Raw genomic sequence first — 12962 nt, forward strand, 5'->3', positions numbered from 1 at the left:
TAATACTGAATATTCCTTTATTTTGGCCATCGATACCCATAATTCTGATCAGATGATATGCATATGTTTATTTAGAAAAGTAACCAGTATTACAGATTTACGTTCTAAAATTAAGACCATACCATATGTACCACCACCTCTTTCCTAGAGAGATGCAAAAATGAAACCAGGATTTCTACACACGAAGATTCGTGCGATCATGATACTTCTGGTAGGGATCATCAACATACCAATTTCTTCTTTTCCAGAAAGAAGTGGTCATTTTATCAAGGAGTTTACATTGCGTTCTAGTGCACAACACCAGCTCTCTCAAACGCTTCTTCTGGGCAGCTGACTTCTTCCACAGTTTCTTCTTATAACCAGCCTGTCACAAGAAAACACACAAAAGACTTTTAAGCAGGTTGCTGCAAACAGACTTACACAGCAATACCGATAAGCAGACCAGGGCAAATTCCCCACTTTCAGGAGATGGGAGTCTCTGGAGCTTTTTTTAACTTCCACACTAGCTGCTGCCCTCTAACAGAAGAAAAACAATTAGCCCACTGATTATAAACATGCTTTTATTAAAAAAAAAAAAAAAGTCTTACCTTTCTCCTAACCCAAAGGCCATTGTGCAGCCGGAGAAACCTATCGATGACAGCTTTCACGGTTTTCCTCTTTCCATTCCGCAAGCTACAGTAAGTGAGAGTCCTCGCTGGCTGCTGAAGTATACTTGGAAGTAGAGATGTGACACTAAAAAAAAAAAACCACCCCCAAAATAGGGAAAAAATAGAACAGAAATGAAACATCTTTTTCTAAAAGTAATCACTGGCTTTTTCACATAAAGAGCAATGAGAAGTGGCTGTGACTTGTTTGAAGGAGGTTAACAAGAACATGACAGCACACACTTCACGAGTGTGCACATGTGAACTCTAACTGCAGTGCTGAACTCTAGCTGAAATTAATCTTAAAGTTATTATTCCATACGCAACAGCTTTTTCATCTAATAAAAGTGGTTAAACACTCAAGAGCAAACACTCAACTGTTACTGGCATTCAGAAATCACTTTTAGAACATCAATGACCAGCAAGAGAAACAGTGCTGATTATAACAAGGCTTTTTATAAAGCCTATGTCTGCCAAGTATATTCCACTTTACATCCTGCTTCAAGCATTATGCTTAACAGAAGCAGGAGACTTAGGGCTAAAATAGAGACCCGTTTGCTAGAGCAAAAAGCAGTCCAAGAAGCTTCCCAGCCAGAGAGGTTTACATAAACCTCCTTTTAAGCTTTCTTCCCAGGAAGAACCGCGCAGACTGTACCTGCTGAGGACCGAGGGGGTGCCTCCCCCGGGCAGGTACCCCGAGGGCAGCCGCGGTTTCCACAGCGGGGCCGCTGCTGGTGCCCGCACTTCCCTGACGCACCGGGCGGAGAGGCCGGAGAGGGCGCGTCCCACGCCGGGGCTGCGGGCAGCCCACGGGGCCCAGCGCCCCAGGACCCCTGTGGAAAGCCAGACCCCCAGGAGTCGCCCACCGCCCCGCGCCGCCATTTCACAGCCAGCCCCCTCACCCCCAGCCCGACATGGCCGCCCACCGCCCCTCAGCCGCCGCGCGCCACCGACCCGCCACAGCCCCGCGCGCTGCAGCCGCCGCCATGTCCCCGCGCCCCGGCTACGGCAGCCGGTGAAGGTCACGCTGCGCCGGGGGCGGGGCGGCGCCGTGCCCCGCCTAGCGGGGCGCTGCCTGAGGCAGCTTCAGACTGCCCTGTCCTCGCTACAAGGAACGCCGCGGCCCGGGCCCTCCTCATCCGCCGCCGCAGGACCGGGGATAACCACTGCCTGCCCCGGAGGGCCCCACACAGCCCCACCGGGGCTGTCCCGGCACCGTCCAGGCACCCCTCTCCCGCGCATGCGCCTCCGGGGCCGCCCCGCATCGGGGACACACGGCCGCCGGCGGGAAGCCATATTTGCATACGGCCCGTTACGTCCCCTCTGATTGGACCCGCTGCCCATCGCTCTCCGCTGGGAGCGGCCACGCCCCCGGCAGAGCGGAAGCCCGAGCGGTCACCGCGCATGCGCGCCGCGCTTTACTCGCGGTGGGGGGGGCGGAGGCAGGCGGCGCTGGGAGTTACCGCGCACGGCGCCTTCCTGCAGCCTGCCCCCGGCCGCCGCCGGCTCCGAGGCCATGCTGCGGGCGTGTCACCGAGCGGGGGTCGCTGTGGCCGCGAAGGTGAGCAGGGTGGCGGGCGGTGCGCAGCCCTGGGGGAGCCCCGCGAGCCGTCCTCGCTGTCGCCTGCCCTCCGGCCGGTGAGGCCCGGCCGCCCGCCTGGCAGGGACCGGACCGGACCGGGCTGGGCTGGGCTTGCCGGCGGGCGGGGGCGCGCGGAGACAGCGCGGGGCGGGGAGGGGGTGGGGGGGGGGAAGGTACGAGGCGCGGCGCGTCCTCTAACCGCGGCTCAGTCTTCGCTGAATGACTCCGCACGCGCGGGCAGCGATTGGCTGCTCGGCTTTTGAGGGGCGGCCGCAAGCGCCAACGGGGCTCCTGGACGGGCGGGGGCTGGGCGCTACTAAGGGGGGTGTACTACGAGTCCCGGCGTGCAGCGCGGCAGCCCTGCGCGGTGCGGAGGGGGTCGCCGCCCGCAAGGCATGCCGGTCCTTGTAGTCTGCTATGCGTCTCCTACCGGGTGGCGGCCCCTGGAGAAGCAGGGCGGGCTGGATGGAGCGGGGCGGGGCAGGCCTGCCGGGGCGCGCCGCGCGGCATGCTGGGGGCTGTAGTCTCCTCGGCGGTCATTGCCGGCGCCGGGCCTGCCGCCGCCTCTCCCGCCGGTCCCGGCCTCGGGGCAGCGCCGGGGAGCAGCGGCCGCAGCCCGGAGGGGCGGCAGGGCTCGGCGGCGGCACACGGCCGGCCGCCTCCTCGGTGGCGGGGCGGCCGGGCCCGCTCAGCGGCGGGGAAGGACGTGACCTTGCCATCCCCGCCGCGGCCTGCGGCCCCGGTACCTCACAGCCCTTCCCCGTTCTGACCACAGATCGCCTGGCCGTGTCGTTAATAACGGGGGTCCCGGTGCGCGGGGTGAGGAGAAGCGTCAGCTTCAGGTGTGAGGGGCCTGTGGTACCGAGTGGCTGCAGCCGGGATCCCTTAGTCCTCGCAGTCAGACACGACAAGGAGAGAGTATGCGGTGCCCGGGGGGGCAGGGAGCCCCATGGGCATATTTTCTGGACTTTTGCCCTTCCTCATCAGTGGAGATTAGGGTGGTGATATGCTACGGAGCCTTTTTAAAGCAGTCGGCCAACTTTAAGAAGCTACAAGGGTTTATAGGTGAGGGTGACTCCCCTACTAAGGCCCCGACTTGTACTTCGCGTGTCTTAACAGTAATAAAAAATAATCTGATTGGGTCAGTTTTATATTCTACTCTACATTTCAGTGTTCATTACTCTCTATTCACACAGTTCAGCAAAGGAAAAGCTGTGCGTTCAGCCCCCACTGGCTCTGTAGTTGAAAGGTAACCCCTTTAAAGCCAGCAACCTCTTCCACCGCAGCAGCTGGCATTTCCTCTGCTGCTTTATAAGGCTGGAGAGTTCTCCGGGCCAGGTCATCTGATGCCCACTAAAATAAGGCTCTGGCTTTGCAGGCCTGTGGAAAGTTTTAGCTGGGGGTTGAGAAGACAGAAAACAGGCTTTTGCAGATGTTTATCACTCAGGGCTATCTGCATGTATTCAGTCTTTAAACGAATGTGTCTAGAATGACAGCCCTGGAAAAGCCAGTGTTGTGCTTTGCAGCTCGGAAGTGTGTCTTCGGTCTATAAAAGCGTGTCTTCGGTCTATAAACGTTCGGTGGAAGAACCGAGCAAACCAAGAGATACCACAGCACTCTGTGAAGTTTGTTGTCTGTATCCTTGATGTTTGTTTCCTTACTTAAAAAAAAAACTTCTTTTCATTTATCCTTAGTCATAGTTCCTGATGAGACTGAATACAGTGGAGATGTAGTCTGGACAGCAAAAGTGGGCATGCAATGAAATAGTTTTTTATACATTTTGCTTCTTTTTATTCACATTGAGGGGAAGCTTTGTGGCATACTGTAGTATATACACATGAAGACCGTTGCTGGTCCCATGGATTTTCTGCAGCTAAAACTTGTTTCTTTTTGGGTGGCAAAAGAGCCAGAAACTGGAAGTAAGGAACAAATGTTTTAATTATAGTGCTTGTTTTGCAAGAGGTGCGGAATTGTGGACTCTAATCAAGAAGTGCTATCCTGATCAGAGATGATACTAGGTAATTTTTCACAAGCAGTGAAAACTCCCGTCATGGAAGTAAGACCCTCTGGCTGTTCAGAGGTTGTCAGGCAGATGCTGCTGCTGTCGGGCCTGTCACCAATGCGGTGACACCAGGGTGCTCCATCTGTCTGTGCTGCCTGTTGCCTTGCTAATAAGAGAAGGCATCCTCGCTGCCCGCATCCTCCTGCCTGGGGGAGCACATCCAACAGACACGTTCTTGCCGGAGCAGCAGCATTGGTTTATTCTCTGCTCCAGCTGCGGTGATCCTCAGGCAGCCACAATTACACAGTTTTTATATTTTATTACCCATCTTCCATTTTCTTGTCTTTACTACCCCTTCAGCACTCTCGTCCCTCTTTTTTTGACATGAGACTCGGCGCGTCTCGTGTCATGTTTAGGAGTTTCTCTCGCCCCGTTCAGTGAGCTAAAGCTCAGGCCAGAGCCTCGACGTCTGCCTGCAGACCCCACAGTGGCATTCTTGTGAGTGATGACACCTCGCTGGTACCTTGCTGTTCAGCTGGTGAAACTTGAGTGTTTTGCTTTGATACAGCCCCAAAAAAAATGTGTTTGGTTTTTGGGTTTGTTTTTTTTTTTTCTTTAAAAAGTGGCAAGTTTTAACAATGCTTTTTAAGAATGGAAATAAACCCTTTTTACATATATGTTATGTAGAAGCTGACAGTGAGGCAACTCTGCTTCTGTTTTGTGATGTTAAGATACTCCTTTACAGGTTAAAAAATGCCATTGTCTAAAGAAAGCTGGACCTGGTCAGGACTGTGGGGTAACAGGTCCTTGATGATGCTTGGTTGCTTAATTAGACTGAGAGCCGGGAAGCAGAGCGTGGCTGGATGGGGATAGCAAAGCAACTGCTGCTCCCCAGAGCCAGAGCAGCATGAAGGTTTAAGTATGGAAAATCCCAGTAGAGAGCTCATGGTGGAGACTGGGAAAAATTTTACCCTTCTCTCGTACTGTAAGCTTTGCGCGTGGAGGATCACTAAGCTTGTTAACAAGTAAATTGAAGTTGTGGCTTTGAGAGAAGCGGGTCTTCATCACAGTGTTTTCATAAATGTTCTCAGCTACACGTGCAGTGCTGCAGAGAGACGACTCTTCCCTTATCTGGAGTATTTCTGTAGTTTTCTTTGAAAAGAAATAGAGGGCTTTTTGTAAAAAGGTATGATATTTGGCAGAAGTCTTGAATGGTGGGAAGTTAATTTGAGTTCTGTGATGAGATATCCTTGTTACACCTAACCTCTGGCATAATGAAGACGAACTTCCTTTGAAGTTTCTGGTTTGCTCTTTCTGTTTAAGTACACAAATCCCACGTGGCAGAAAACCATACGTGTCTTGCAGGCTTCGTTCTGTGCAAATTCTGGGTGAAGATGCTTGAGCCTGGTGACTAGGAGAGGTTTAGCTGGGACTGAATGAACGCAGAGGATGGCGTGTCCTGTGTCTGGTTATTTGAAGTTACGCGTGAAGCGTAAGCCTGCGAGGCAGATTTTATTTTTTTAAGGATGTTCTGCCGTGCCATGCTGTGCCTGCCCTGAGCGCTTTGCCAGGGCGAGCTCACGTGGATAACCTCAAATGCCGGATTCACTGGGGCTCTTACTATTAACCAGAGTGAAGGTACGATGTGCCCTGCAAAGTGATTCTCGTGGTGATATAATAGTAGATAATGAGTGTAAAATAATAAGCATTTACGAAGTTAGGTGAAACAAATAGCATGCAGAACTCCTGGAAGACGAGGAAGAAATGGCAACAGCTGCCCTGCAGTGCCCTTGCCACAGTGGTCCGTGCTGTCTGCGTGATGCCTTATCCAAAGGGTTTTCTCTATCTTCTGTTCTGCAGGACAGCAAGTGGTTTATTTCTGCCTTCTACAGGACATAGCGACGCATGTGTGATGTATTTCTTCCAAATCCTTTGAAGCGTTGTTACAAATAAATAACAGGGGTCTAAAAAATTACAAACTCCTGGAAATTATGTAAAGGGGAGGTTAGAAACTGCTTGTAATTTTCCAAATTATGGTATAGCAAATATAAGCAAGATTATTATGATGGCCAAAGGAGAGCAACGCTTCTTTAAAAAAAATTGATTTTTTTAAAAAATCAGTGCTTTTTGGAGGTAATAATGGTTTTGGATGTGAGGGAGGAAAATTAGGCTTCGGCTTCTGCTCATAAAACTTTGGTGCCTAAAGATTTTCGGTGGTTGTTCCCCTGGCCAGCTGTGGGTATTTCTGTTTGCAGCATCTTGAAAGAAAGAGTTGGTGGGGACTTGTTTCGGTTTTAGTTATCGCTCCCATTGCTACGCGTACACTAACGTGAGAGTCTGACAACGCAGACTGCTCAGTCTGCACTTCGGCTCCTCTCATCTTGACGAACAATGAATAAAAATGAGGATTTGGCTAATCATAGAACAGCCCAGCGTGGAAGGGACCTCGAAAGATCATTTGGTCCAAAGAGCATCTGGACCAAACCCAATAATCCCCCAAAAAACCCCTCCTGATGTACAAAGCACAAGTGCTGAAGAAGGAGAAGCAAGGTTTCTCCTCTGCCTTGCCAGCTCCCCCAGCGCAGCCTGTTCCTAAGTGCAGGAGCAGATGTGTTTACTGAAGGTGGGAGAACTAAACAGGTACGGTGGTGTTTGCCATCACGAGCTGTCAGCAGGGGCTGTAGCCAACATGAAAATGGATGAACTGGCCCAGGTACCGAGGTTACAGTTGTGGGAGCCTCCGGGATCACCTAAAAGGCAAGTCCAGCCTGAGCAAGGACGGGCGAGTGCGTTGCCTTCAGCTCCCTCCTGCCGTGGCGCAGGTGGGGTAACCTCCAGAAAGCCTGGCGAGGGGCTTGGGAGTGACAGCTTATTTCCAGGTGAGTTTTAGGCAAAATAATGTAAATCCAGAGTGTTAAAAGGGACTGAACAGGTCAATAGAAAATAACTCCCCCCCCCTCATTTTATTGGGTTGAGCTGTATGCATAAGGCTTAAATATTTTGCTAATCCTGTGCTTCATGGTGTAATAGGGACCTGTTGAGACTCAGAAACATGTCCAGCAGTTGATTACAAAATGATTTAAGAGGCTTTTATTAGTGATGTTCCATTTGAAAGGACTGGTGAAACTTCTGGGGCAATCAGGTCTAATAATCAAAAACATTACAGAATATATTTATTATTTTGTCTCCTGTTCCATCCATTGTAAACCAGAAAATCAACCACGGAGCACAGCTAGGGCTCGTGAAGGTCTCAGGGGTAAGAAGAGCACGTTTCCTGTTGCTGTACACATGCTCCTGTTACTAATTAAAAAATTTTGGCTGCTGTTCTGGAAAGAATAAGAATTCAGTGTTCCTGCCTTTCCTCTCTGTGCTGTTGGACAAGGATGGGACCTAAACCACAAGACTTTTGCTTGTTACTATTGCCATATGTGAAAGGAAGTAGAGAATTTATCTTCTGGGGGTATGTTGTAGTGAAGCATCTCCCAATTTTCTATTTTATTTTTTCTTTTTAAAGAAAACCTTTCTTCTTGCCCAAAATATCTCAACTGTGGGAAGAGTTCCTCTTGTGCCTTGTACACTGATTTTCCGTGAGTCCTGTATTCCTCTCTCAGCAATTCACGTGTGGGGGGAAAAAAATACCTGCGGGGGACAGAGGAGTTCGTTATTCTGTAGGCTGGAGTAGCTTAACCAGTCTTTCTGGTAAATCTTAGTTTTCAGCTAAAATATAAAGAAGATAAAAATCTTGGGTAACGTGGTTTTGGTTAAGTAGAATATAATGAAATATCACTCTTCATGTAGTAATTTAATTTATATTATAATCCAATGTCTATCTGGAAAGTGAACGCGTTGTTAATTCTTTGAAAAAGGAAGTCTTGGTTTGGAAGCTCAAGGAGAACTGCTTGTATGTCTTCAGAAATAAAAATAGTTTTATGTATTAAATATAGTTTTTAATAGTTTTAAGTATTTAAACAGCTGTTGTTGTTTTCTGCATGGCTCACAGCTGAGCTGTTCTAGCCCACGGGGTTGTTGAAGAGAATCTGAAATAACCCAGTTGTACTGCCGAAACTGGAGGTAGGGAACATAAATAGGGAAAATAAATGCAGAAATAAACTGGGGTGGGGTTTTTTTTTGTTTTTTTCTTCGCGTTTTTCAAAATGCCTAATTACTACTTAAAAAGCCCTTAACCTACCAGCTGCACGTGAGAAAGGTCTTGTCTTTCTTTAGAGAAAACAGAGCCCAACATCACTGCTCTAGGGCCGGCTGCCGCTTTCCTTTGGAGGGCGTGCAAGATGTGGCGATGGAGCAAACCGGTCCGATGCTGCCGTTGAGCTGAAGAGATGTCTAAATGTGCTCGCTGCTTAACTCTCGCGTAATTCCTTCACCCTCTGCAGAATAGCCGGTGTGGGAGAGCGTCACTCCGTCCGTTACGACTGTGCCGTGGATATGCTACCCCCTCGGGAGAGTCTGGGTACGTAGAAGGTTTCGGAGGGTGGAATTGGTTCTTCTGTTGCGTCGACCAAGAGGGAATCTGCTCCTTAGTTTCACGTGAGAGCAAATTGGTGGTGGTGGGATTTTTTTGTGGAGTAACTTTTATGCTCATGGTTCTGTGTGTTCCTCATTTGATTCAGTCAGATTTAAATTAAGCTAATCAAGGTGATCATTATTTCGAAGGAAGGGTGTGGGTTGCCGTCTTCGCTTTGGGTTAGTTGTGAACCAGTATGGTAGCAGGGAGTCGCTGGTGCTGAAAGTGATTTAAAGTGGGTGCTGGGTTTGTTGGCAAGCTTCTGGAATAGAGTGGTTGTCGCCAGCTGTAAGCTAAAGACGCAAACTGTTTGATGTTTGTCATATAATACAATTTACATCACTTGCATTCTTCTTTCCCCCTCAGTGTTTCTGTAGGCAAAATCATTGGTGCAAGTGTCCTGTTTGTGGGTGGAGGAGTAGGTGGAACCGTCCTATATGCCAGCTATGATACGCAATTCCGGGAGAGCGTAGAGAAGACTGTTCCCTACTCTGATAAACTCTTTGAGATGGCACTTGGTCCTGCACCTTACAGCACACCGATGCCAAAGAAACCGGTAAGTGTTTCCCATTCACTCCCACCCTTTCATTTTTCTTTTTTTTTTAAGAGAGCATCAGCTCTTAGTTTTCAAATTCTGACTAATTTTGTTGTGTGCTAAGAATTTACGAATTTTAAGAATTTTTAAGAATTCTTAAATTAAGAAGGTTTAAGAATTATGTACTGAGGTACTACTTTGTGCTGCATTTTGTAGCACGTTTGCCATTATCATCTTGTGATTGTGGTCTGTGGGTTGTAAAACTGTTATTTTTATTTACAGTAAAATAATCTAGTAGGATCCTAACTGAATAGCTGCTCTGCTTATACTCAGAAATAAATAGAGGAGAGAGAGAGGTAGGTGACGTGCTAGAATTTAACTATTTTACTAGAGGCTTAGTGTAGTTAGCGATGTAGCGTGATTAGAAAACTGTTATTCTAAGCTAAACTTTTTTTAAAGAGGACTGGGAACATTTTTGAATGAATAAAGATTTGAATGGTACAGAGCCACGCATAAGCAGCATACTTTGAAATCCTACTGACACGACCCTGCAGATGGGAAAACTTGATACAGCCTTCAGCACAACTCTGGAAATTGAATCTGGAAGTTTCTCTGTTCCTGCATCTGAAAGCAAACGCTTCCCAATTATCCAGGAATGCTGAAAAGTTGCTCTGGCTATGGCTGTCCTGAGCTTTCAGAAGCCATTTGACCTTCAAGAAACCCAAAATATTTGTAATTGGAGTTTAAGAAAGCTGTTCTTAACGAATGGGAGAATATCAGTTAACCAAAACTGTATCTCTTCTGGTTTTAGCTACACGTGACTTGTGATCATCCAAGCTCTTAATGCCTCCCAGGCACTAATAAATTTTGCAAAACAGACCGGTCAGCCGACAAAGTTATCACCTGCCCAGTCACGGCTCTAACTCAAATGCTTTTATTTTTACCCTGTAGCTTTGCATAATGGATATTAAAGGATTAACATCATAAAACCTCTCAATACTCTGTGCTTGAGTAAGTGTTTCTCTGCCCCGAACACTAGCATCTGAATCCTTTCAAAGGGAAATCAGTGAAGTCATGCGAATCTGATTCTTCCGTGCCTGTAGCATCCTCTCTTCAGTGACATCCAGACAAAATCATCATGTTTGTTCTTTTTTTGAAACATATCTTTAATTATGGAGTCACGCATCTTTAAAACAATTACATATTTTTTTCCACTCAACTTCAAAAGGAATTGCCTAGAAACGGGGCAGGATGGGAGGGGTGACTCCTGTAAGTGTTGGTGGACAAAAAATTACAATTGAGGGAGCCAGCTGTTGGAGCAGTTACCTGAAAAACTGAAGCTACGTAGGGAAGAATGATGGTCTAACTTGTTTTGACAATAAATGCTCAAGAGGTTTGAAATGGAGAGGAGAAGTGTCAACTGAATTAATTTAAGATATACCTGTATGGACTAAATAATGTCCAAGGGCAAATCATGTGTGTGTGATTTTTATAGTTTCTGCATCATCTGTAGCGTTCAACACACTCAGAAGTGTTTGGAATATTTGGGGCATGAAATTATTTGCTTTTTATGCATATCTTAATAAATACTTGTTTGCAGTGAAAACTGCCACTATTATGCCTTCAGTTTTGGAGAGGTGAAAATTGTAAAGATTCTTTCTAAATTAAAAAAATCAAGGCAAGAAATTATACGGCCTTGCTACTGTTTTTATGTGTACCTTGAAGTTTAGATTTATGGTACAGTTATCTGGACATGGAAATGTTCTTTTCCATTATAATGGAATCGGTGAGAGACAGGCTGTTTGGAAAACTGATGATATTTCTTACTTTTGATTTTTCAAGATACAGCAAGGTCCACTGAAGATCTCATCTGTAGCAGAAGTAATGAAAGAGTCTAAGCAGCCCGCTACCAAATCCCAGATAAGCAAAACAGAAGCTGTTGCTCCTTCAGAGGAAAAAGAAGGTAAGCTTATAGAATGTCACGTAGAGAGAAGCAAAAGACCTAATGATCTCCTATAGCATACATGCTAGGGTAGATTAAAATAGTCCTTTGGAATGGTTGAAGATGAGTATGTTATAATTTCATGGAATTAATGTCATTTTCTTTTCAGTCATAAGAAAATTTGCCTAAAATGACTTTAGCTTTTTTTTTTTGCTACTTTTTAGGAAATTTATTTACTTTATAGAATATTTGTAATCTAAGATAACCAATGACTGTCCTGCATCATTTAGATATGAGACTCAGCAGGAAGAGCACTTTGGGTGCTGGACTTTGAGGCCATTTACCTCCTTTTCTTCTTGTAAGTGCGAGAAGCTTAATTTTGGATGATTACTGAGCTAGTGTAAAGCCAGATCAAATGGAACTGGTTTAGACAGGAGCAGTTGTGATGTCTGTTTACATTCATCTCTCATGGCCTCAGTGTGTGCATGTATAAGTAATACGTGGGTGCTGTTTGTCCAGGAAATTCTCTTTTTCTGGAAATAATAGTATCAGTGTCCAAATAATATGTTTCTACAGAGGAAAAAAATTGTCTTATATCCCTGTTCTTACATTATAGCACACATATACTAACTGGTTTTGTTCTATAACTGTGTTTAACAGCAGGCAAGACTGCAGCACAGATCATCTCCGCAACAGGTGTAGCCATGTCGGTGCCAGCTCCGGGGATACAGACTGAAGAAGGTGAAAAAGATCATATGAACACGATGAAGAAAACCAAAATCCCGTAGCTTCAAGTGCATAAATTCTTACTTCTGTCAGTTGGTATTTGTCAGTTTTTAAAGGCATGATTCTTTGTGCCTTTTGCAGAAGAAAACTTCCATCATCTGTTAAGAGGTTTTTAACATACTAAGAAGCTAAGATTGATACCTGGGACAGGTATAGGCATGAACGCAAGAGGAAAGCCTGCCCTTATGCTGAACTGGAACTTGTACAGTCCAGTTTGCCTCTGCTCTTGGTGGCTTTCTGATTGCTGTTCAGAAAAGCATGTCTGCCCAGGGCCAAGTGAAGAAACTGCAGTTATTGTTTAACTCAACAAGAAACACTAGCTTCTATATGATAGTCTCTTTCAGATGAGAGTATATTAATTTCTTTATGTATGAACACATTTCATAAAATGTCTGCCAGCAATAAGTAAATATGTTCTTCGGAGTTAGCATCAGTGTTATTAAAAGGTAACCTGATGGTTTTTGTTGCAGCATGAGTCCGAGAGCTGAGAGGTCTGGGCTCTCTCCTCAGTTCAGATGCAGACTTGCTATTGGTCTTGAGAGAATTACTTAGGTCAATGCTCACTCTTAAAGGCATTTTCAGTAGCCTTAGGCTAGGGAATAGAGTATAATCGTGATTCACCATAGCTCCTTCCCTAATCTTTCTTTACTTTGGCTGGACTCTCCAAGCATGCCAAAGAAGAACGGAAGAAAAAAAGAACAGATATCACTTTAAATTTAAACTTGTCTCCATAAGTGTTTTCCAGTTCTTGCTTTGCCTTTCACTTCTGAATCTTTTATATTTTTGTAACTAGACAATATAAAATCTACAGATGCATGCGAGGTATCCATGCTGCTATTTTTAATTTTAAGAAGATATGAGATTGGCCTTTGTAGTTATGTGTATAAAAACACTTGAGGTAGTTTCAGCATGGCTTCGTGCAGAAGTCAGATTTATAAAGTGATACGGA

General features: G+C 46.3%; 2 protein-coding genes across 7 annotated transcripts in view; one reads left to right on the plus strand and one right to left on the minus strand.

Moving 5' to 3' along the window:
- Nucleotides 1-2177, minus strand: MRPL35 (mitochondrial ribosomal protein L35). 2 transcript variants are annotated; one of them, XM_075148493.1, is made up of 4 exons: nucleotides 2108-2177; nucleotides 1300-1477; nucleotides 588-732; nucleotides 1-364 (listed from the first exon to the last, which is right to left on the minus strand). In XM_075148493.1, exons 1-4 carry the CDS (start codon nucleotides 2160-2162, stop codon nucleotides 176-178), a joined length of 567 nt encoding a protein of 188 aa, XP_075004594.1. In that variant the 5' UTR covers nucleotides 2163-2177; the 3' UTR covers nucleotides 1-175. The 2 variants fall into 2 exon arrangements, with proteins under 2 accessions (XP_075004594.1, XP_075004593.1); XM_075148492.1 differs by lacking the exon at nucleotides 2108-2177 and adding an exon at nucleotides 1599-1685.
- The window catches only part of IMMT (inner membrane mitochondrial protein), a 23836-nt gene continuing 12960 nt past the window's right edge, over nucleotides 2087-12962 (plus strand). For 2 of the 5 annotated variants that reach the window (XM_075148474.1, XM_075148476.1), the window contains exons 1-6: nucleotides 2121-2205; nucleotides 7743-7815; nucleotides 8620-8696; nucleotides 9117-9306; nucleotides 11128-11248; nucleotides 11888-11968. In XM_075148474.1, coding sequence (XP_075004575.1) covers nucleotides 9259-9306; nucleotides 11128-11248; nucleotides 11888-11968 — 250 coding nt within the window. In that variant the 5' untranslated portion in view covers nucleotides 2121-2205; nucleotides 7743-7815; nucleotides 8620-8696; nucleotides 9117-9258. Of the gene's footprint in view, nucleotides 2206-6370; nucleotides 7108-7742; nucleotides 7816-8619; nucleotides 8697-9116; nucleotides 9307-11127; nucleotides 11249-11887; nucleotides 11969-12962 lie in introns of those variants that run through there. The other 3 variants (XM_075148472.1, XM_075148473.1, XM_075148475.1) reach the window with 2 other exon arrangements.

This window comes from Calonectris borealis, chromosome 4 (assembly GCF_964195595.1).
Source record: "Calonectris borealis chromosome 4, bCalBor7.hap1.2, whole genome shotgun sequence".
Taxonomy (NCBI): domain Eukaryota; kingdom Metazoa; phylum Chordata; class Aves; order Procellariiformes; family Procellariidae; genus Calonectris; species Calonectris borealis.